The 26,051-nt window shown below is 39.3% G+C and overlaps 1 protein-coding gene across 1 annotated transcript in view; it reads left to right on the forward strand.

The window, feature by feature from the left end:
* LOC147067448 (uncharacterized) overlaps positions 1-26,051 on the forward strand; it is a 62,598-nt gene that overhangs the window by 24,709 nt on the left and 11,838 nt on the right. Inside the window, exons 6-9 of the mRNA XM_085953974.1 lie at positions 5,899-6,087; positions 9,100-9,707; positions 11,748-11,902; positions 12,413-24,803. Of these exons, the coding sequence (XP_085810100.1) occupies positions 5,899-6,087; positions 9,100-9,707; positions 11,748-11,902; positions 12,413-24,803 (13,343 nt within the window). The remainder of the gene's footprint in view (positions 1-5,898; positions 6,088-9,099; positions 9,708-11,747; positions 11,903-12,412; positions 24,804-26,051) is intronic.

Below are 26,051 nucleotides of genomic sequence, written 5' to 3' on the forward strand. Positions count from 1 at the left end.
CGCCCTCTGAGAATAGTGGATATTCGACACAGATTTCGGACATTCGACATTCCAAACATGAGTGAATTGTTTCAATGGCCATGAAGTACTGAGTGGTCAAAAAGTGTGAACGTTAAATGTTTAAATAAATACTCATAATTAATAATGAATTATTAATTATTGATAGGTAGACATTAAAAGTTTTATATTTTTTTTATGTCATTGTTATACTTATTAGGAAAATGACACTTACTTTCAGAATTCATCTGAGGTTATTGGTTCAAAAGTTTAATGTATTTTAACAAATACATAAGTATGCATGTTAGAATAGAAGGCGATGAAATCTTTATGCAAAATGTAATTTAATTATTTTTGAAAATAGTACTTATTTTCGTAATTTATTCATAAATATATACCTTATTATACCTACTGACCGCATTAGCCCGATTTTCGAAAATTTATCATCATTGCAATATTCTCAATTCTAGCCTCGAAATAAATAGAACATTATATTAGTCTGTTAAGGCGAATTCTTTGCCTCAATTTACGATCAAATGTGACTTCAACGCCATCTAAAGGCATCTACAGGCATCTACCATGAATTTCTAAAAATGTGTTACTAAAAACTTTCGTCGATGATGGCAAGATGGCAATAAAATATAAAATAAAATATTGTGTGTCGCCACATATTAAAAATCACAAGCTTGATAAAAATGCATTTAAATTTATTATATATTTACTTACCTATGTAAAAATATTTACAATTAATATTTTCCCCATAAAATATTTACAATTCTAACATATCTATTTGATTTGATTTAAAGTGTTTATGATTTTTACATTTTGTTTACCGTAGTTTTTTTTACAGTGGCAATACAAGGGTATCCTGTCCAGTCAATGAACCAGATTTTTTTATGTTGTCAATACGAATTAATATAAATATTTTTCTACAGTAAAATTCATTTATAGTAGTAAATGAACATTTAAGTACAAATGTTTATAAGATTGAGTTTAATCTTGTACAATTGACAATTAAAAAAGAATGATATGAAATGAATAGCAAAACAAATGCCATTCGAATTATTATTAAACAAAATAAGGAATATACAGTTGTACTTGGTTATTACTAGGAAGGTTGGACCGGCTGAATGTGCTCGTTATAAGCGGTACTCGTTATATCAGAGAATAGGTATTTTTATTGTCGGCGAAAACAACAATTAGACACTTAACTAGTGTCATAAACGTAATCTGTCCCCGGCGGCATCCTGTCCGATCGGATTTTATTGCTTAGGGTCGAAATGTCTTTAAACGATCAACACATTACCAGTATTTTAGCTCGGTATATCCGATAAGTATCTCGTTATAACAGTGAATAAAAATGTACGGAGAAAATCATATACCAAATGTCAACGACTGTTTCCTCATTACATCCGAGATCTCGCTATGTCCGAGATTGTAATAACCGAGTTCGACTGTAGTTATAATTATGACAATGTCGATATTATATAGACATCCCAATTCATTTCGTTTCAACCATGTCCGATCCTAATGGGTTCATATGGGCCTCCACAGAGTGGACGGTTTGTATTAACTAACTAACTATATCTGAGATAAGAATAAAGTAAGACACGCAACGAATTGAATAAAAAAGAAGTTGGAGGTAAGAAAAAACGTAAATAAACATGCGAACAAATCTTGATAAGTAAACCCAAGGACAAAATAAGTGACAAATTAAAAAAAAAATTGTAAAACGTAAGAAAAAAATTTAGAATTTGAAGTAAGTGCACCACTGATTACATAATATTCTAAGAAAAAGACAGAACGTTATTTCTTTGAAAAAATCTAATGTCGATTTTAAAGAACAGTGCAAGATAAAATAAAAGATAGTTTTATTTATTTTACCTATAAATGTGTAAGTGAAATGGATTTGGAGATATAAAAAGAAACCTTATTGGCCCAGTGGTTTCTAGGTGTGGACTTTTGTAATTCCCTGAAGATCTCGAATAAATAATTAAAAATTATCAACACCTATACCATATTCCTAGGTATCTACTATGATTGAAAAGTAGATCTTAATTTTTTGTATTTATGATTGCTTCATAAAAAAACAATATTTACGACTTTATGATGTAGCAGATAAATGAGCAACTAAATAGTGATCCAAATATTATGAAAAGTTCAACTATCAAAGCATCACGGCATAAAATTAGTAATACCACGGTTATACACAATTTATTGTACCTACCTATTGTTATAATTTTCTTAGTTCATTTAATCGTTTTTAATTTAATTTATTTTCAAATTCACCTCTTATGTGTTCATTCACTGAATTGTTTACCCTATATTTTATGGAGACTAATAATAACTTCTATTTTCTACATACTAAATTATCAACCTCCACTTTTTGACAGGACGGCATACAGTTATATAGGCACGTAGATAATAATTTTAAGGCCGTAGACAGGAATGAACGTTTGATGGCCCAAATATAGTACAATAGTATGTATGTAATTAAAATTAGGGTACAAGTCGGTTATCCTGGATACAGCGGCAAAGACATTTTGAAAATAGCCTATATACTGGATTATTTGTTAGGATTACCTAATCTAACTTAAACTAACCCAAACTAACAAATAATCCAGTATATCGGCTATTTTCAAAATGTGTTTGCCGCTGTATCCAGGATAAACATATAGAACAAAAGTTAGTGAAGTGGAAGTTTGTCGAGGCTGTTTTGATCGGGTTAATTTGTCTTTGAATAATATTGTGACTAGAAATTTTAACAATTCTTATTATTTTTAACATTGTATATTGTTCATAATTTTCGCGACTACCACGTGAATAGACGATTTTTTTTTTACTTATAACATTTTAAACACTTAACATAAATATGGATAAATTGTACAGTTACTAGACAAAGATTAAATTTGATGTGTGTCAGAAGTATCTTAGGCATTTTCGCTCGTATGCTTTCTTTATATTATTATGAAACTATATTTATTTTAAAATCGCTTTATAAAAGGTAGGTACGTCAAAACAGTAATAAATATCTGAAATAATTACACAACACTATTTCAGAAAGTGGAGGTTGATATATGTAGTCCATTGACATATGCTCCAATATCGCAAACAAAAATTATTGACAGCAGAATTAACACAGTTTTTGTCTTCGTACCTGGCGAACCTTTATTTTCAATGTATGTGTGTGTGTATGTATTTTTTAATCTATGCAAGTACTGTTTCAAAAATAGTTCGATTTATTTCCGCGTTAGCAGCATATGTCGATAAAGTCTTGTCAAATATTCATTTTATTTACAATCGATTCGTTAATATACAAAAATACAAGATTAAATTTAAATAACTAGCCTAAAAATTATTAAATAATATTTTTAATAGAAACGCTAATCGTTTTTTGCGATAAATTAAGTCTGAACCGAGATGTTTCGATTTTAATTGCATGCTTTCTAACCTCTAAATCGATGTTTTTTAAATTTGAAAAAAAAGATATAAGGATATAATAAATTCCAATTAACGTTTAGCGTTTCCCTAGGTAATAGATTTACGTACATTTTTATCGTAATTTTGATAATAAATCTTATGTCATTCATTCTTACCACCCGATAGAAATGTACCGAATTTGACACGTATTTTTGGTATATAGAACTCCACGATACATCTTAATTTTTTATTTTATTTTTCTCATTACTTTTGAATATATATTTACCGATTAATAAACTTTTCTAGCTATTTTTCGATAACAACTTTACCTAGAGACATCACCTTAAATGAACTGAGAACTGATTGTTCATTAAATATCAATAATAGTAATTATCCTGAAATTAAGTACCTATGTAGTAAAAGTTTTTAGTCTAAATATGAAAACATTTATTTAGAAAAAAATACAAATTATTGTACAAATCAATAGGTACCGTGAAACAAATATAATAATATAATTATGGCTTTTTTCTCAATCTGTAATCATAACAATATTATTAAAAGGAATACATTCACATTTTTAAACTTAACATCAATATAGTTAACCATAATAACAGCCTGTAGATTTATGTCACACAACCAAAAATTAAATAATATAATATACTGTAATAAATAAATACGAAAAATAATTGATACATTTGTTCCATTCTATATTAAGTAATATGATTATAAAGAAAAATAAATATTATGTCACGGCACTCTTTGAGTCACCCTATAGATTTTAGTTGAGTATTGGGATTTTGACTATATCTGACAGTACAAAACATAGTAATTCAAGTTAAAATTCACACTTCCACATCTTTTCTGTGGTTCAGGGCGAACCGGTGATGAATTAGCCATGATTGAAGTAGAATAATTAAAAAAAAAAACGTTAAAGTAAACGTATAAACTTAAAACATAAACGGATGTTAATCTGACACAAAGCTCTAGCGACCGTTAAAGATTAAATATGGGCGTATTTGGTAGAATGAGAAAGCGCGAATAACGGAGTGAGATGGCTGGTGTACCGCGAAATTGATTGGCTAAAGTGATATTCGACAATTCAAACCTTAAGGCCATCCTCCCACGGCGCAACTTATGTCCGTCGAAACTGAAACTAAAATTCCAGCCAGTATCTAGCTAATGTATTTCAATGGCGGCTCGCTGACGGCGAGACTGGAATCTCTCAGCTTCAAAACGGTCGCGAAGAGATGCGACATGCTAGTCGCGCGGTCTCTGAAGTTTCCAGTCACCGTAAAACAGTAGTACCAACATCATTAGATTTCGGTGAAAAATCATATTTTCTTACCAAAATTGGTAGCACTTCGTAAAGCCGCTAGCGTCATATCGTAAAAACCAAAACAACCAGAGACGTCAAAAGTAAATATTAATCGGAAAATTAAAATAACATAATTGTAAACGCTGCAGCGTATTGTCAGTTTTTGTACAACACAGCTGACAGTCCAGTTTGATAGTTTGAGGTTATGTGATTATTATTTCAACTGGGTTTCAGTAGCGCCGTGTGCGAAGCATCACATTGGTCAGTTTATGAGTTCCTTCACAACCAGTTCCATCAGATTTCAGTTGCGCAGTGGGAGGATGGCCTAAGAGATTCTTCAAGCATCCCGAAATTAACTGTGATATTCGACAGAAATAACTTATTTGACATAGTATTTTTGAAATCATTTCTGCATGCTGATCTGTCGAATTGACACACATTCGACAAAACAACACGAAATAATTAGAGATAAACAAGGTTTATTCGACAATTTAAAAAAAAAATCTGTGTTTAGAAATAAATAGGTATACATTTTTTATAAATGGTTCTGGTCCATTTAGATACAAAAAATCATTCTGCACTATAAGGTCGATTTCGATAAAAACAGATATTCGACAAACCAATCCTATAGCGACAAAAAGTTGTGCCGATGTCATCTGAATTGGCAAACTCGTTTTTTTTTTTCTCACTCATTATCATATCGTCACTGTTCTGGCAGAAGACACTAATTCGAAAAAATGACATATTGAGTTAGTTATACCAAAATGTTCTTTATTTCAAACTTTACTGTCTGGAAACCTTCTTAATAAATAAACAGTCTTTATTTTAAAGTCATCCTTTTTACGATTACTTAATAAACTCACATGATAGACCATTTCAAACATTTTAAACAACTTCAAAGTCAAATTACTCAAAACTAGTATTGTCCAGTTAGTGTTTTCTGCCAGAACAGAGACGATATATACAAGTAGGGAAAAAAATCTTCTACCCCACCTTTTGCAACCATAAAGTACAGATTGACTGAACTAATTTTTCGCCCATACATTTCATATTTCGTAATTGGAATTTTTTTCGATTTTCGGCCCCATGGAATTCGTATTCACAAGGTTTTACTGTGTTAAGAAATTGATTTGCTCTGTATTAATTGGTAATTATGTTCATACCAGGTACTTCTCGCGGCTTGCGTGGTGCGCCCGTTGGAAGAAAACGGTTCAGAATTGGCAGCGCTCTCAGCTCAGCTAACTTCTCTGTATGCCTCCTGCCCCGATGACCTCCCCCCTTCTTTGAAGAAGCTACTGCAACCCGCCGAGACTGCTACGCACATCTTCATTGTTTGTCAAGCGGTCCAGCATCAGGTAATGCAAAATCTTAACTTGCACCTTCACCGATTAGGTGTGTCAAGTGATATTGGAAATAACTAAATGCTATTCTCTAAGGACCAAAATGTAAAGATCTCGACGTTATTTAAAAATAACAAATTATGAACCTTATGCATAGTTGACAATTTAGCAAAATAATTTCATGGTAATGTCGTTTTTAGCGACTGGAAGTGCTCCTGTTTTTAAAATTCTGTTTTTCTGAAAAAATTGTAAAATTTGAAATGATGGAATGATAGAAGCATAAAATTTGAGCAATAAAAATTGAAAACTATTAAGCAGTATAAATCATCCTAGGATCAAATATCGGTAGTTTATTTGGAATCCATGTATCTGGGACAAAAAAATATTAAAAACATATCACGATATAACGAATTCACACTTCTCAGGGTCGCGATGAATGTTACTTGTATTGGAAAACTATGACGTGTAGGTAGAAAACTACATTGGTTTCTATAATTTCCATAATATAATAAGACATTTTTAATACTGGTAGTTGTTCATATTTGTGTAGGTCAGTGTTTCCCAAAGTGTGGTACGCGTACCCCATGGGGTACGGGAAAAGTTTGATGGGGGTACGCGCTGCACCGGGCTTTGGCTGCGCCTGGTGTAACAAGCATTAATACGACATCCATTCTAAAAGGTTTATCGCATGCAGAAGAAAAGCAATTATTGTTGGAATTAGTTTCAGACGGATTCATGAAAAATAAATATAAGGGCTGTACTTTTAGATCGTTCTGGTTGCAAATGCTACATGTGTACCAAGTTTTAACAGAGAAAGTCCTGAAATACATCTTGCCATTTCCAACTTCATATCTATGTGAAGTTGCTTTTTCAGCATTTGTAAACATTAGGTCAAAAAAAGGATCAGGCTTTTGGATGTGGAACAGCATCTCAGATTAAAATTAACAACTGGGGATCCAAATTATGATCTGTCTCAACATAAACAATTTCATCCTTCTCATTGATTATAATGAGTGTTATTAAAATATATTTTTATTTATTTTATTTATATTTTATTTTTCGTTTATTTTTTTGTTTATGTAGGTACTAAAAAAGGAAAAAATAAATGTATTTTAATTGTTATTAAAGTATATTCATTTTTTTTGACGAGGGGTACCTCAGTTTTACGAAAATTATAGAATAGGCACACAGATGTCGAAAGTTTGGGAAACACTGGGTAGATAATCGATATTTAATACAATTTTGTTTTGTTGGAAAATGTAAATGATATTCAATACTATAGTTACTTGATTTCGGTTTACAATATGGATTTATTTTACATTTATCACTCATTGTTCTTTAGCGCCCGAAAATTGACTAGATAACGCACGTATGCACGGGGTTCTTAAAATCTCAAATAACTAATTGAAAATATTTAAATTTCTTTATCTGTGGTTTCAGTTTTTTTTTATGATACCATAAAAAATATCATTTAGGATGGGATCAAATCTTGGAAACAAACTGGCCAAATCCATCATTTCTTGTTCCATGTTGAGTTTTAAGCAAAACAAATACATATGTTTTTGTTACAGCTACCTATAGCATACACCAGTGGCGAAGGCTCCATAGTAGGCGATTATTTGAAGCCTACCTTCTAAGAAAAATAGATGGAAAATATTTAACTTTAAACACTTAAATAAAAAAATGTGCGGGAACCAATTGAATATATCGTCAGAATAATAATTAATATGAAAAAATATATATAAATGAGAGCCATCTATCGTCAGAATAATGTAAGACTGTCGCATTGGCGCTTTCTTCAAATAATAATTAATAATGCGATAATTTAAAAAATAATTTCTATTAGTTCAATCACGTCATTTATAAAGATAGAATATTTTTTAAAAATAATTAATAATTTTATCTCATGATTATTATTTTTTATCATTTAATTCAGTCATAAGACATATGAGGCGTCTAATTCCAAAAAGCGATAAGTCCACATTTGATCAAAATCGAGAAAAAAATACGCACGTATTCTTTATATAATTTTACACAATATGTATTAATCTATAAATTCCAAAACGCGACATAACCCAACAAAAAAAAAATATTTTTGATCGATCTTATCCTATCGATTTATTACAAAAAGCGCCAAGTCTGTGTTTCATATTATTTAAATCTTGGTTGATTTCGCGCCTATTTAAGTCAACCAATAAGGCAATGTTCAATATTGAAAAGGGTGTCTCCCATGCTGTAGCATCTAGTAAACTCATGACAGTGCCACGGAAATATGTGTCTTATACGGAATAAATTAGAAAGTGAGGTATAGGTAAATCGTTTTACAGTGGCACCATGGGTGCGGCAAATGCGGCTTGCAGTTGTAGTGGTATTGTTTGCTAGCATTGAAACAGCCATTGCCGCAAGCAATTCAATACACGCGCGAATCGCCTATGGTGCCACTGTAGAATGATTTACCTATACAAGTAGCGCTATGTCTGATTTTATTTTGCCTATATTTATTACATTTATGAGTTTATCGGCTGAAACAAATTGCCATTTGGTTCTAATTTCGACATAGAATACAACAGAACAAATAATCTCACGATAAAACAAGTAATTGAAGCTTGAAACATAAAAACGTTGTTATCCGAAAATATTGAATTGTGGACTTGTCGCTTTTTGTAATTAGACGCCTCATATAAGTATATTATTTTTTTGTTTAGTTGTTTGTCATATTGTGCTGTTGATAATATTTACCGATGATATGTTTTTAGCCGTATGTTACATGTAGGTATAGGAAAATACATAATTTATGTATATTCATTGCTAAATTCTATATCGTCAGTGATCTATTGAAATTTCATCGATTTAGTGTGTATTCATCAGTAGTAATATTGTATTATCGTCTTATTTCTCGTGAGTATACCTGACAAGTGTGCTCTTTTTCTTTGATCTCCACAGCCTACCTCTTTCCAAAAGTCACCCTTCGCCACTGGCATACTTGGAAAACATCTGGTTTATGACGAACAATTTCTTTGTTTTCAGTTTGGAAGAGATATGTTACCGCTCATCTGTGAACTGTACATTAGAGTGCTGAATAAAGGTTTGAACGAGCTCGAGCAAGTAAAAGTGGATAAAAATGAAGCCCTCACCTTGAGTTGTCTGAAGCTTGTCGCGTCGTGGTTCCTTGCACTCGGGCAATACCTGTCGTTCAGCATGGGTGTCTCCGCCGAGTGCATCCTCACCGCTTTTTCCATCCACCCCTCCAAGGAGCACTACAGACAAGTTCAAGACTGTTGGATAGCCATGGAAAAGGAAAACATCGTGCCTGTCAAAAAGAATGACCTCAGCGAATCGATCGAGGAAGATCTGAAAAAGATTCTCAACTCCGGAACGAGTGGCAAAACTGATGAAGAAAAACTTTCCACAGCCATCACGGAGCTCTCCACGTTGGGTTTGGACAAGGTCTCGGAAGGAGGGGGCGCGTCGGATTCCAACGAGCACGAAGGGGATAGCGGTCTCATCAGTAAAGCCGTTTTGGACTCTCTGCTGGAAGGGGAGTGTCTGGGAATCGATACAGATCTTTGCAAAGATTTGTTGATTTTGCTCAGCGGGCCTCGTTTGAGGATGCTCACGTGGGATAGTCCCAGCTGGTTAGTTTCGTTTTATTACCAATTATTAAAATATCAGTATCATAGGTGTTGATCATGGGTGTTGAACCTTCTGGATTTAAATACATATAGTACATTAACTATTTCTTTGATTCAACGAATAATTCACAAAATTTAAGAATGTACCATTCTGATTATTGAACATACATATTTTGAAAAACACTTTCTGAGAGAATATATTATAAACAATATAAAAAATCTTTTTTGAAAAAAGTAAGCCACCCCGCCGGGAATTGAACCCTGCATCTCCCAGGTTTACACCCCGTCCGTCGTATTTGCATCGTAAAGTGCTATAAAAACATTTTTTGCGTGAGGTTTTAAAATTTTATAAACATTAAATTGCATGCAAAGATAATATGTAATATAGTTGAAAAGTCAATATTCCATGATTTATATTTTATATTATGTTGTATACCCGTGTGTTTTTTTTTATACTTACGTTTATTTATACGTTTTATATATTCCTTCATAGTAATTCGTAATTTATTGGTAAAACTCGCAATCGTCCTAACTAAAATATAATAATATATTATATTTTTTCATTCCGTGTGGACGCATCTTTACACATATTTACGACTTTCAATAATGAGCTCGATTTATGACTTTCAAACAATTGGGGTGACACATGACCATGAGTATTAAAATAAATGACATAATCCAGAACACAAGTTCAAGTACATATTTAGAAATATTTCGACGACACATTATTTATTGTTTTCGGTTCGTTTTTTGGTTGTCTTTTATTCCCGCAAACATGGTGTTGTAAAGATCGCGGTGAGTATTCAACTTTACAAGGTAAATCACTCGGCGCACACTCAACTCGAATGAAAATATTTGTATGCCTAGTGCGCAGGCGCTGTAAAATACCGCATAGATTTGAACTGATGCAATCGTACCGGCGAATCTCAATAGATCGAGAGGGTTCGAAAGATCGATGATTATGAAATTAAAACAACATATTTTTGACAAAGTTATATAGGTGGAAGTAGGCGGATGGATCGGGCTATTTTTTAATAAAATTCTCAATGCCGCATGAAAAATATTTCTTGCGTTATCCACAGGTCAAGGTTTGCGTATCTGACTGCTATACGGTCGCCCATGTGTTACGTACTAGCCGTATCCTACTGGAATACGGTCGCCGGGAAAGGGTTAAGTAATGGAACCTATCTACCATTTTTGTATGGGCCCTTTTTTTATACGGTTTTTTGCACGGTTGTCTTTGGTACGTATCCCCCGTGCAAAAAGAGGATCGGGTGTACACTGCAAAATATGCCCAATTCTTAAAAACAATTACGTTTCAGATAAATAAAATGAAAAAACATAATGTTTTTTCACCATAGTTTATTGTAAGTTTACTGGAATAGATTAGGTACCAAAGTAAGTGTAGCGGTTTATAATTAGAGCTTTTTAATTCTGCATAATATGCTGCAGTCAAAACAAAACCGAGGCGAATTCTTACTTTCGATGTGTTATAAAATTATTCATTGATGTAAATAGTTGTTCGCGAATATAATGTTCACCCAAGTAGTAGTTGCTAATTTTTACATTTAATAAATATATTGGGTGAGTTTCATTCACATAAAAGTACTTTCTTCAATAAAATTACTTCGCTGTACTCTTCAACGTTTCTGTGTAAACTGAGTCTCAGACAAATTTGAATAACCGATTAAACGCAAAAACCTTTTAACATTTAATATCTTGTATGCTCTTTTAATTCCCGAGTTTGTTTAGTTTTTCGCATACATGTGGTGCCTAATCGTGAATGCTCTAATTTGACCATGTAAACTTTGAATTGTAGTCCATGTGTCATGAGTGGTATAGGGTCATCATGGCCTGGCTTTGGGTAAACCTTAAGTTATTTTGTGCAGTAGTAATATGGTGATTTCATCGTAATCAATATTACTGGTTACTTGCATATTTCAAAAACGAATCAATAAAAATTTCAATGTCTTATTAGTACTTTTGTTAGTTAGTCTCAATCCACTCTTAGTCTTGTTATTTATGATGATTTTTGTTGACTAGGGAGGTGCTCTCCGGACACTGCTTATTTTACATGGCTGACACGGATGACGGAACACGGACCGTTCAAAAAGAGCTCAAATATCTCCACTTGGATTACAGCACCTATGAGTTCAAAGAACCAGAGGAGTTTGACATCTATGAGGGTATTGAAAAAGGTACACATTCACCCATCTATTGATATTATTGAAAATCTGTAGTTTTACTATGAATATTCTTCATTATCATAGATAGATGTGTTACATTTTTTATATGCTTCAATACATTTTCTCACGAGCTTTCTATTGTATTTCAAATCCTTTTTTTACAGATAATAACAGCCATAGATATTGCATTTTAAAAACAGCTTTGTATGAGAGCCAGTTCATTTCAGAACGCTTCTTTGTCAACATAGATTAATTATTAATAAAACTATCTTCTCAACATATTACAAATTAGCGAAAATTTCATCTCAAAGAAAACCAAAAAAGACAAATTTTTTGAACCTATTACAAAAAGTCCCTTCGATCAACTGATGTCTTACCATAGTCATTAATTACATAGATTTTTTATAATTCATCTGTAATTTCTTTGGACTGACTTTCCTAAGCTGACAGGAGTAATATTTTAATAATCGATTGCTCGGTAACTACTAATCTGTTAACTGAAAGTTTCGATCGTTTCCCAAGGTTACGAGCATCATCTGGAGCTGGACGAAGAGGATTGGGAAGAGATAGAATACGAAGAAGCCATGCGGAAGAAAAGAGAGCGAGAGAGAAGAGAGCGAGAGAGAAGGTCGCAACTGTCAGACGGGTCTGTCGACAGTGACAGACAAAAAGCTGCAGACAAGAGAACAAAAAAGAAACTCGTCAAGAAAAAGCAGTCCTCGGAAGATGGATCGCAGCTTTCCGATGGCAAACTGAACACTTCTATCAAAATCAAACGTGAGAAGGAAAAGTGCCCCAAGAAACAGAACATTTCAGATGTGAAATGCAAATCTCAAATAAAGAAATCTAATTCTGGCTCATCAGCCAATAGTGACAGTTTGCTGAAACCCATTATGAAAATTAAAAACAATATCATCAGAGATTCGACACATTGGACACCTTTAAATTCTCAAGGCATGTTTGCAAATTTTACTAATATGCCCAGACCGCGATTTGTCTGCTCCCCCAAGCCGCCCGTCACATCCGCTCAATCCTCCAATGGCCAGCCGATGCCCTTCTATCAGAAGCCGATGGAAAAACCTGTCGCGAAACCCTCCTTCTTCAGGCTGCAGATGGAGAAGTTCGAGGCGCTGAGGAAAAAGGAAATCGAAATGGAACTGGCTCGCTCTGCTGCCGCTGTTAAATCATATCTTCAACCGAATCATGCCGCTGTCTCGACTCATCTCATCCCCTTCTCGCAGAATACTGATCATAAAAACGCTCCGACTCTCGCCAAGAAATCCAGTTTACTTTCGTTTCGCAAGAAGAAGTCACTCCCACATTCTGTAATTGCAAGCTGCGCTCAAGTGACAACGAATATCATCCCTGCGACTTTGGATTCCAAGCCATTCGGATGGACTCCTTCCACCGCTTCTCATCTGCAGGAGCCATCTAATAGCAATCAATTCTCCATCCAGAATCAGCCGAACGTTCAATTCTCGTCTATTGGAGAGCGGTCGCAGTCTGCTTCAAGATCGGAAGCCAACATTAAAAGTGGTTGCGAAACTAAAATCAAAAACTTTTGGCAGTATCTGGACGGCGACAAACCCATTGATTTCAAAAACCTTCACCGGCATTCGCCGTCCGTGTCTCACTCCAACGTTACCGCAGTGAATCGTGACAACGCCTATTTGGATTTCGACTCAGAATGTCTCATTAAAGCAACGGTCATCGAAAATTCTATCACCAAGGCTGCCAAGCCTCCGAGAAAACCTCAAAGAACACCCAAAGTTGTCAATACGGCGAGTCTTCAAACTGCGAATATCAAAGTTCGCAATCCCTGCGGGTTGGACGTGTCCCCGGAAAAACTTCTCAGTTACAGAAATTCCACTCGTATGCCGACCATTTCTAAAATAAAAAACCCCGACCAGATCCAGATTCCACTCCGATTTCATGGTGATCGGTCTGACCGTGAGTCAGCAAATGATGGGGTCCATACCGTCAGCCGAGAAAACAAACCGACTGTTGAATTTTTACAGCAATTCCGAGTGCCTGGTGACCTGTGTTCCTTGAAGAAATCTCAACATCCTACCGTCGACGCTGTAAAGGAAACCTCTGTTCCCTCGGATTCTAAAAGAAAAGTTATAAACATCACTTCTTATGAACAATTTCTCGCAGACCTGAAGTTTACTGTGAACGCCGGTCAAGGATCGGCTGATTCAGCAGAGATTAAGTCTTCCGATAAGTCCCGTCTTCAACATGTCAAAGACTCTATTTTGAAAAAGATTGACTGCAAGAATACCATTGTCAAAATTCAAGAATCCGCAGATACTGTTATTAACCTCAGCTCTCAGTTACCGATTCCGAATGACCCTCAAAGACATAATCCCACCCATGTCCATAATCCACCTGCTGGAACGGAAAACCCTCAGAATATACCGCTAATTAACTATCAAAACAGATCATCTACATTATCTCAAAAGGACATTGAAAAGAATACCACGAGTTCATTTATTCGGAGTGATCAGCAAGTAGAAGTAGAAGAAAATACTGTCACTCCGCGACAGGTGACTGATAATGTTTCGCATTCTATTGCTTCTACTTCCGACAATGTTAATAAATTACTAAACGTAGTGTATACTGAAGATGTGCAAACACCATTACAAAAATTAGCCTTGGACCCAAAAATTTTGCACAAAATTGCAAAGTACGATGTCAAAATCACTTCGGTCGAGCATAAAACGGAAAGTAATCATTTTGGACTTGATTTTAAAAAAGAGGCAAAAAAAATTGACTCTATTCTTCAGACGTATGCGAGAAAAAATTACAGCAACCTCATGAAAAAACAGTCAGCGGTGAAGACGGTCTCCTTGGCTGACCCGCCCCAAGAACAAGTCAATTGTGATGACAATAAGGTTCCTCTCAGAATTTCTTCACCGGTCATCACTTCCACCAAATCTAATATAGTTTTTAAAGCCGCCGACGACTTGCACAAGCTGCTTGCTGAGAACGGTGAATGCAGACAGCGCCTTCCAGGCAGGCAGCCTAAGGCTAAATCGAGAGACACCAATGATTTGTCCACCACCATCAATAAGCTAGCAGAAAGTTGCGGTCTAGTGGTAAAGTTGAAAAATGCACCCGATGAGGTGTACAGAACGGATTGTCAGACGTCAGGCTCTCGACTGTCAAAGTGTGATAGGGAAAGTTCAAGTGATATTATCAAACAGAGTATTATCAATATACCCAAAAGAATACCTATTTTTTCCGATCACAGCAGCCATATTACGATTAAAAATTATTCAGATTTTAAATGTGCGGCGGCAGCGGCAGATTCAAATAGTAATCCGGTTGATAAATCTGTGCCAAAATCTCCAAAAAAGATTTTGAATAACATCTGCGGGACATCTCACGCGGCGCCGTCGGAATCAACCGATGTCCGTGATGGGAAGATTTCCCCCAAGGCTAACATAGCATCTCACATAAGATTACCTAGTTTTAGTAGTATATTAAAAAAGAATGTCGATGATAAGACTACGAATGAACACAATCTGTCTGACACGTATGACATTGATTCTGTTAAAAGTTCGAATGACTGCGAAATGTCTTCTCACTCTGATAAGTGTGCGGCATATCCTGTCATTAAACATAGTCCGCTTCATCCCGATGGAGTCGCACCAAAAAGACATGAGTCCAGCAAATCTAGCCAGATCAGTATTAATCACTCTAGCTCAAATATATTAGATGAATTATCAAACAATTGGAATAATTTTAATGGATCAGAAAGTCAAAACCTATCTCTCCACTGTCCTCGCACTGAACAAGTATCCGGTAAACATAATGGAATGACCGACTCCAAAGCAGAAAGTCACAGCCCAAAGCGAACTGGCGATCAAGACACTGGTACACAGGAATCACCCGCTGGGAAGTTTATCCACAAAAATTCTTTAGAAAAATCCTGCACTGAAACTGATTGCGAAAACGTTTCAACTACAAATAATGCCGAGCATATTTTTTCTGTGTTGATCACAAGTCAAGATGCTGAATTGGCTGTCAGTCATATGCCCATCAAATCGAATGACAATTGTGATAAAACTGATGATAGGGTGCCATCACTTTTTTCAGCAATACAAGTTAATTCGAAAACTGAAGAAACTGGTTCGATTGTCGAACAAAATATTACACCAGATGACAGTTTGTGCATAAACCTGATCAAACCTGCCGTGTCAGATAATTTTAATAAAGACTCATTAAAAAATAGTGATTTTGACACGTGCGAATCTGAAATTGTGTCGAAGACCGATCTACCTGCAGATCTGGTGGCCGCCGTTGTTCCTGTAATTTTAACTATTGACCAGGAAAACAAAGAAGATCTCAATGGTGTGTTTGCGAAATGTAAAAAATCGGATACAAAAGAAGAGGAAACTGTTTTATCAGTAGATTCTGCATTACATAGTGTAGAAAGTGATGACCAAAATAATGGAGGAGATAAAGATTACAACCATCACGAGTCAGATGACACAAGGTTGAATTCATCAGCGATCATTACCGACAGAAATATGAGAGATTCAATAACCGACTCGGAAAGTGACAGCCAAGTGATCGGACATCTTAACGAGTTTGATGCTGAGAGACCACAAAAACTGGATATAGATTCTTGGAAAACTATGCCCATGTTGCCCGATGTCATCGACGAAAATTCAAATGATTCAATAACTGAAGATATTCAATCGAATACTGAGTCAGTTGGCTTAGAAAATAAAAGCTCAAGTCTTGGAGACACTATAGTTTATGATGGTGAAAAAACGGCAGGAATAAAATTAAGCAGTCCGGCAGCTATAGCGATAGATTCAACGACTGAACCCTGTCAACCGAATGCTACGGTAGTCTTAGAAAACAGTAGCAAAGGAGACAGGGAAAAATGCAGGAACAAAAATTCGGCAGCCTCGTCTTCTGCAGCGCCATCGCCACATGTGATCGAGGAATGTTCAAATGATTTCACCGTAAGCCATCGACTGAATGATAAAATAGTTGATGTAGGAAGGGACAATGCTATTGAACATAACCATAAACCAATAGAAGAAACATTAAAGTGCTCAGCCGTTGTATCTGTGCTGCCTGATGTTATCCTTAAACATCAGAGAACATCAATAACCGAAAACATTCAATCTGTTCCTCAAATATCTTGCGAGGAAAGCAATACGCGAGATATTGAAAATATTGACTATGATGATGTCAAAGCATCCGGAGGAATAAAACCGACAGTTGATGAGCCCACGTCATCCGTTATTGATGGAGATATCAAAATGAATGGTACAACAGTCAGCTTACCGGGTGATAGTAATGCCATTGAAAACATTTCCGTTGATCCTGAAAAATCAGCAACTGATGATCTTCAAGCCGACACCGATACAGTCAATATTGATCTTGCAAAAAGTAAAACTAGTGATACAATAGATGAAAGCTCCAATACTGCAGCGCTGTCTGATGCGGGATCTGAAATATGGATAGAAGTTCCAGCGTTTGCGTTATCCTGCGGTTCCGATACTCTCGCGGGAAATGAGAACAGACGAGATGAATTTCTGACCCCACCGAAAAACAGTTCACATAATTTGTATGATTCTCCGGATCCTGATCTGTTCATTATAGACTCAGATTCATCCCCGGAAAAATATACTTTGCCAATTATTCCACGAAGTAGAAAGATACCTTTCAATGGGGACGGAGTATTGAAAACTTTTGTGAGATCCATGGGCACTAAAATGGATTCCAAAATACATTGCGAAGAGAATAAATATTTAGAAACGGATATAAGAAAGGATTACAATGTGAATATCAAAATACTTGACTATAGTGTTACTAAGAGCCGACTGAGCCCGCATTCCATCAAACAAGACCCTGTAGATAGACAAGAGATCCAACCGCCCAGGATTCTTGACACTGTGAATCTCATCTCGGATGACGACAGCGATGTTGAAATCGTCAGCTTTGACCCTCTATCGGCAACGGTTGATTATACACTATCTCCCCCTGGTGGAATAAATACATCATTAAGTAATGGTAATATAACATCGCCAGATTGCATTACAGTGGGAAAATCGTTGAAAACGAATAAACGAGTTTCAAATAACGATCGGAAAATAAGTGCATCGAAGAAGGTCAGACGAAATATTTCAGTACCGATTATTTCAACTGTCACCGATGGCTATTTAAAAGACACAAAGGTTTCCCAGATACCTCTTGCGGACAAAATCAAGCTACAAATGTCGTGCAAGGTAAATCTGCAGGAGGTTATTATGAGAAATCTTCCAACATATTTGAAAGTCAATAGACCCATTGTCAGTGATTCATTTACAATCTCACGCCGTGCAAGGTCCACTAAGGTCACTCATAGAAATTCTAAAAATATTCCTGCCGTACGCTCTCGGAAGAGAAGAGAGAAAATGGTCTTTGAAACTGAATATTTGCGAAATGAAGTTGAATCCGATGAATCGAGAGTGTTCACCCGTAGAACGAGGGCGCAGACCGCTGCGGATGCCCAGAAGTCGCTCGCTCCGGAAACTCACCCTGCGAATTCAATCGATGAAGATATGAAAGATGGAATTGAACACGTCCCCCAAGTAAACGTGGATTTGAATTCCAACAATACAAAAGTTAAAATTGAGGATTTCTCGATAACAGATGACAGAATAGAGTCGACCGGTGTTGATTCTGAAATATTAAAATACAATCCCGCAGGAGAATCCAACACAACAAATGCAGTAAAGTCACCTCTCAGGAATGCAAAATTACCAGGCTTGACAGCTGAAATTATAGGAATAAGTATCGATGCTGCTATAGGTGAAAATGATACAGAGGTAAAACACGATAATCGAGCTATCTCCCTGTTCGAAATTCAAGAAGCAGTGAAAGATGAAATCATGGAAGTAAGCCTTCATGATTCCGAAAAAGGTAAAAACTCCCTTCCTAAAAATCGAAAAGTGGTTGAGCAAGCAGTGTCCACAGAGAAAGATGACATCCAGGAAGGGAGCCTTGAAGATTCCAAAAATGTTGAAATCTCCCATCTTGAAATTCAAAAAGTCATCAAAGGAGAGTTGTCCACGGTGAAAGACGAAATCTTGGAAGTGAGCCTTGAAGATTCTGAAAAGGGTAAAGAAGAGAATGGAGAAAAATTTGATACAACAAATAGAGAAATTTTTCCTATCGAAGATTTAGGAGGGGACGGGGACCGTGGCGACAAGGGAATTTATCTCACGGCATTTGAAGAGTATGTAGACAATCTATCCCTTTTGCCTGTACGTTTGGAAGACAGTTCAGCAATACCTGACATGGTTCCTGAGGTTCCCATTGATTTCAAAGAGGAGCCGGATATAATCGCCTGCCGTTCCTCTACGCCTTTGCCTGCGGCTGATAGTTCTGTCGTTGATGAAACATCTCCTGCTAAAATATTATGCTCAAACATCTCATGGACTAACTTTGAAAACTCATTAAAATCGACGGCAGCGCTCTCGTTGTCTCCGTGTCCAGACGTATTGAGCTCCGCCAGCGATGAAGAATTCTCGATTGCCATCCGACCGGATGAGATCCCTCCAGCTGACTCGTCGACTGCCAAAGTCTCGACGGATGAAGCCTGTCATTTGAGGGATCGTGGTTCTCATTACTCGGAAGATATGCCAGGGAATCTAACAGCGGAGAATGAAAATGAACAATCACCGATTCTCCAAAAGAGATGGAGACCTTCTATCGGGTCATCTTTCAGGAGGAGTATCGAAGAGTTCTCTGACGGAGTTGACATCTCGACGATGGGATCTGCAAAGGAGACTCCAGGTGGCGGGTCGGTAAAAACATATCAAAAGTCTGCACAATTGTCACGAAAACGCAAAAAAGGCTGCAGCTCCCAACCGCAATCTAAAAAGTCATCGCGCAGAAGCATTTCAAAAATAGACCTACCTCACTCGAGCCGTGTGACCAAGCCAATAGAGAGCAGGATTACAGACCTACAAATATACGACAGCGCCCTCAGCTTGCGGCAGGTCCTCGTGGGAGATGGCCAAGATAACTTCTCAGAAGGAGAGGAACGCTCCAACAGCGAATCGGAGACCGATGCATCTGATGTGGCCACCCTGCAATTCCATCTGCAGGATTTTTTATGTGATCCTGGAGCTCCGGGGGACCCGAGCGATCCGAGTCCCAGGGATTCATTCTATTCACCCATTTTCAGCGACCCGCTTATGGATCCCGGACGAGCGGGGAGCAAGGAAAGAGGGTCGGGCGATGGAGATTTCTCTTCAGCCGGCGAGAGCGGAACGCCGGAGGGTTTTGCTAAGGGCTCCGACAGGGGAGAGGTCGCGCTGTCGGGCGCCCCCCATCAGCGACCCTCCCGATCCCGCGCGCCCGCTTCCCGAAAACTCCATGCAGAAAGGTCAGTCCGGCTCCAGGTCGACTTGGAAAACTTTTTAAATGGCGCCGCCGCCGTGCGGCGGTTGGCCCGCAATTCCATTTTCGGTGAAAACGTTCTCTCTTCGCTCTCTAATGAAATCGTCACTAAAGAAAGATCGCTGAACTGCCTCAAGAGATCGCTCTCAGACGTGAACGAAAGAAAAGATAGAGAGAAACCAAAACCCATCAGTGGTTTTGATTTATTGTCAGATGAGTCTCGCGAGATTTTGTCTCGAGTGCCTGGAATCCGGGATCTAGATCACATTCTGCCCCAACGGACAACCACCGTAGTGCGAGTTGTCCAGCTTGGACAGCCGCCAGCCGTCAGTGGGGCTCATCAGAGTGCTCTTCCTGGGGCTCCCGCACGTCCCCACACCAGTTCAGGAGATTTTTTGAATGCCACATCGAACAGCGCCGCTGATTATCGGAGTCCCTCCGGCGACGGAGGACGGGATGTTGATGCAGATCCCAAATTGAATGACACTGTGGAAAACGTTATCACGCAACGGGAAGCAATCGAGATCGATGACAGTGATGCACGAGACGGACGCCCTACGGATGATACTGTCGTGGATATATCCAGAAATGATGAAGATGTCAAGCGTAATGCGACTGTCGTGAATGTTTCAGATTCCGGAGCCAATGCATTGATAGTGCAATCCGGAAATAGCACGGGACGTGTCGCCCTCGACGGACCTGTTCAGCTGGTTTTCGCCACCTCTCAGTCGGTCTCACAGTCGAATTTTGTCATGACCACTGATTCCATGGCAGATGGGGGTGCTCATCTGAGCCTGACATCGAGTTCCGGGTTTGTTCCGGTGAGCAGAACTCAGACACTGGTGAACATTCTATCTCAGAAAATAATTCGACCCCCGATCGGTGGAATGCAGACGCAGCAGGTGCAGATGGCAACGTTCGCTAAAGGTTCTCCTATTAGCGCCCTCTCTCTACAGCAGGCGCTGGCGCAGATCTTACCGCCTCCCCTCAGCCAACCTTCTGGTGACGGCTCTAGCCCCGTTGCCCACCCCGCCGGCCCGCAACTCGTACACATCGTCCAGGGGAAGGCCGGCGGGCAGCAGCCCTTCGGTGGCCTCCTGGTGGATGGCTCCCAGCAATCCCTTGTAAGTGCCTCGGGCGGAGCTCAAGTGCTTCACATCGTCCAAGGGAAGAATCCTTCACCCGGAAGCGCCAGTGTCTCAGGCCAGTCTCAGCAGCTGACTGGGACCGCTTTCGGCGGACTGTCTCTTGTCGAGGCCGGCTCCCAGCAAGGTGGAAATCAAGTGCTTCACATAGTAAATGCCGGGGCGGCCGGTAAGAACAATTCAGCTGCTGCCCAGTTGCTGAAGAGGGTCAACCTGCTCACGAGCATCGCCAACTCCCAGGGGAATGGTGAGCAGAAGATGGTCCAATTTGTCTGTAAGGCTGCTGATGGAAAGGCCATCCAACTGAACGCTCAGCACCAGCGTGGCATGGTGCTTAGACTGCAACCCGTCGATGGTTCCGCTCAACAGGGCCATAAACCGCCTGAGGGCCAGTCTGCTCGGCCTGCTTCTAAGAAGCCTTCCCCGCAGAGCGAGCAGTCACAGCAGGAGATTAAGTCGAGATCTGTGTATGAAGAGAACTATGCTAAGTTTATTCAGAATTCTTCCAATAAGCTGTCTCCCGTCGGTTCCGAGAAATCCACCAGTCTTCCCAAGTTCAATCAAGCGTTCGGCAAATCCGTCTTTCAAGAGAGTAACGAATCCCCCAAGACCGATGAGACCGCGCCGGAATCCTCTCCTGATCGGTCTGAACGCCTTGTCGTTCAGGACGTCGCCGTTGCCGCAACCTCAGCGCAGGTCACCCAGCCTGGTGGCCCACCTTTGCTCGTCAGGAAGTCTCAGCCCGCTGTCCAGACTCTGGCGCAGCAGATGAAGCACGCGATGGGCCCTGTCAACATTCAGACTATGCATGGAGGCGTCATCTACACGAGACAGATTCCGGTCAACATCGGCGGGGGACAGACCATCAACCTCATTACGGTGCCTGGTGCAGAGCTCATCGACGAGGCCCAGCTCCAGGCGATCCAGAAACGGGCTCGTGAAAAGATGGCCAATGCCGGTGAGCTGGAGCATTCAGCCGTTAAAGCAGTCCAGGAGCGGCAGCGGGCTGAGGCCGGCACTGAAGACAGTGAACGGTCTTTCGCAGAGCAACCACCCAACTCAATCAACGCCCACCAGCTCTTGGCCCAAATGAGGATAAAAGTTCCTATGCTTAGCAAGGGGGCGCAGATGATGACGGGCACTCGAGTGGTTAGGCCGGTTCTTCAGATTCAGAGGAACGTTATCCCTGGGACTAACCCGGCTGTCTATCAACAACTTGTTCTGACTGCCGCTCCGCCACTTAGGGCACCAGCCCCTACGCAACCGCAGCCCACGCGTCCACCTCGCCCTGCCACTACCCCCCACCAGGAGTCAAACCTCAGCTCATCCACACTGGAACAGCTTAGAGAGTTTGACATGGTTTTGGAGCAGGTCAAAGAGAGGAGCACAGTGCAGCCTGGCGGTAACGGCAACTCGTTCTCCGATGCCTCACCTCAGAGATCAACGCCTGATGGCGGAACTCCGGAAACGACGCCAACACAGCAGCTTCCCACTCAGAGAGAGGTGGTTTACTCCATTGGCCCTAATCAGACAGTGAACGTGACATATGTTAACCAAAAAGTTTTAACATCGGTTCCTGGCGCATCGGCGATGTACGTCCAAAGTCCGGAATCTGCAATCACAGTCAACGCGCCGCAGCAAAATTCTCCCTCTGTGCAGATAGGTCACAATGTCGGAAATGCAATCTCAGTCAACCAGCAGAAGGTTGGGTCGAACCCCCCCGCTAGGGTCGGCTCCAAATCGATCAAGAGCAAGTCCGGGAAGCCAGCAACTGTCGCCGCTGCCTCTAAGACCAGTCCCGCAGCCGCCAAGACTTCCCTTCAGAAACCCCTCGAAGATGAACAGACCACCCAGAGGATCCTGTATATTCTGGCCGAATACAAAGAGCAGGTGGAGAATTCCCCTGACAAAGATAAGCCAGCACCCAGAAGGAGGTCCAATCCGCCCACCAACCCCTCCTCTTCCTCCAAGAGAAAGAAAGGCGGAAGCTCCAAGAGAGGCGGCGGTGGACAGAGCATGCAGGAGATGAGTCCACCGGGCGGGGACGACGCCGGCCGCACTATGGGCTCTGAGGACAGCTCTTGCGGTCTGTCGCAGGGTGAGTGTGCCGATAACAGCGCCCACGCTCCGGAGAGTCCCCAGGGAAGTCCTCGGAAAGCTCCCGGGAAGCTCATCTTCCAGCAGGAGCCAGACCCCAATGGCGTTGCCGCTGCTGCCCACAGCCAGCGGAATGTGATCATCGCTGACGGTCAGACCATCGCCATGACCCGACCAGGTGCCGGAAAGGCCACGGCCGTCCTCATGCCCGCAAATTACTTGCTGCCCGTATCCATGATGAAGGGAGGCCAGCAAATTACCATTGTCACTAATCAGGGCCCCAAGGTTCTCAGTGTGCCACATGGCGACGGCGGAGCAGCTAACGCCCTGTTCCTGCAGAGACTTATTGGCCCCGCTGGACTGAAGCCAATGCTCGCCAGGCCAGGTCAGGTTCGGCAGGTTCGTTTGCCTGCCAACACCGTTCAAACCTTTAATCTCACTGCTGCGCCCAATGCCGCACAGGACGCTAATTGGATGGCTGCTGCTCCACCCAACAATCAACACCCTAAGCTGTTGGTAGAGTATGCCCCTAATGTGACTGTCGGTGGCGAACTGAACCCTGATTCTGTGAAGTCAGAAACTTCCGATATCCAATCGTTGAAAGAAGAAAATATATCAGTGGGCGGCGAAAGCTGCCCGCCAACTCCTCGACATGACACCTCAGGTGACGATTTAAACGGAAAGACAGATGGCAGCTGCGTTTTCCTCGGCACTGTTGGCAGCGATACGACTCGCGAGGCCCCAAGACCTAACGACCAAATGTTGCACCAGATTCACGTCTCCAAAGCTCCTGCGAACGCCACTCTCAATTTGATTCAAGTACATTCATTGAATTCCGGTGAACCTGGGAAGATATATTCCGTGCAAAATCAAGCGGGGCTAAACTCCCTGATTCAGCTGGCCAGCAAGACATCTCTGGGTCAAGCCTTCCAGACTGTCAATCTTCAGGGCCTAACCCGGGACGGCATCAAAATTTCCACTGACGGCCTTCAGGATTGCGCTCAGAATCTGATGCTTGTCAGAAAGCATCCTCAGCAAGTGCAACATTATGAAACGCAGTATTCCTTGGCCTCTAATGAGCCTGTCACTTCTGAAGATCAAGAATCGGAGCAATTGAAAAGGGCGGGTCTCGTAAAGAATCCTCCCACTTCGGACGGAACATACGGGCTGGGCGTGGAACAACGACCCATCGAATCCGAGAACAGCCATCATGCCGTTGTCAAGGCTGGAAATGCAGATGCCGACGACACGCCTTGGAGGTAACACACTCAGTGTCATAATTGAAATGTTCTTGAAATGTTTGGATTAATATAAACAGTTTGATATTTATATTACGACATGTTTTCAATTACTGAATTTCCATTTTATGATGTTAGTGATTTTATAAACCTTGTGGTCCTGGTGATTAACACAAAAACCTATCTACAAAAAGTCGAATTTTCAGGAGAGGCAAACGAAACTTTTTTTGTTTCAAGAGGTTTTTTTTTAACAAAACTAAGAATGATAGAAAGTTGAAATTTTCAACTTCTTAAAGTATAATCATTTCTCTTCTAAATCAATTGAAAAAGACATGTAATTTTGATGATCTATATTAAAAAAAATGCTGTTTTAAAAAAAGTCGACCCACTTACGTTTTTGTGTTACCAATAAATTTTCAAATTGTCTCACCTATATACATTATTCACCTAATACAAAAACATCTACAAATTGGCAAGTTTTAATGAGTGGAAAAAATAAGTTTTTTTCAAGATTAGACTTTTTAGCAAAACTAGTATGGATAATATAGTTGTTTTTATGCATCGGAGTGATTTTTTTCCCTTTCAATACAGTGAAAAGTTTTTAGAGATTTCCTGATGTTCATTACAACACCCGATCCTCTTTTTGCACGGTTTCGAAATAACACGGTTTCGAAATAACACGGTTTAAAAAAGTACTGATTATTTTTTATTTACACTGATTTTTTTACTTTAACACAGTTTAAAAAAGAATAAAAAAAAAAAATCGGTTAGGTACATGTTCAAACACGCGCGTTAACATCATTTTACTCCCTACTTCAATTATAGTTTGTCAATTTATGGCTACGGCCGTATGTTGTAGCTTAACTACTGGGGAATACCAAAAGAAATGGCGTATTTCAAAAAAACACTACCTTATTCTTAGGTCAATAATTATTATAAAGCAATCATTATTCGTAGGATGTTTATCACACTTGAATGGTCAAAGACATAGCTTATAATTAGTATCTTTAGAATTATTTTCAAATGTGTTAAACTTGCCCATTTTTTGAATAATAAAATGCCTAATTCTTGTCAAATTTGGGATCACAGAGATTTTCAATATAATTTTTTATTGTAAATATTTCACCATAATAATGTCGATATAAATTATACTGATGGTTTTATAAATGCGTTTAAAAATTAATAAAAGTAAAAAATCTTAACACCACTGCACATTTATGTACTGAAATATGACTATATTCTACAACATTAGAGCGAGAGGTTTAAAAG

This window comes from Rhyacophila brunnea, unplaced genomic scaffold (assembly GCF_057557595.1).
Source record: "Rhyacophila brunnea isolate RB1 unplaced genomic scaffold, BYU_Rbru_1.0 scaffold_4, whole genome shotgun sequence".
Classification (NCBI taxonomy): Eukaryota; Metazoa; Arthropoda; class Insecta; order Trichoptera; family Rhyacophilidae; genus Rhyacophila; species Rhyacophila brunnea.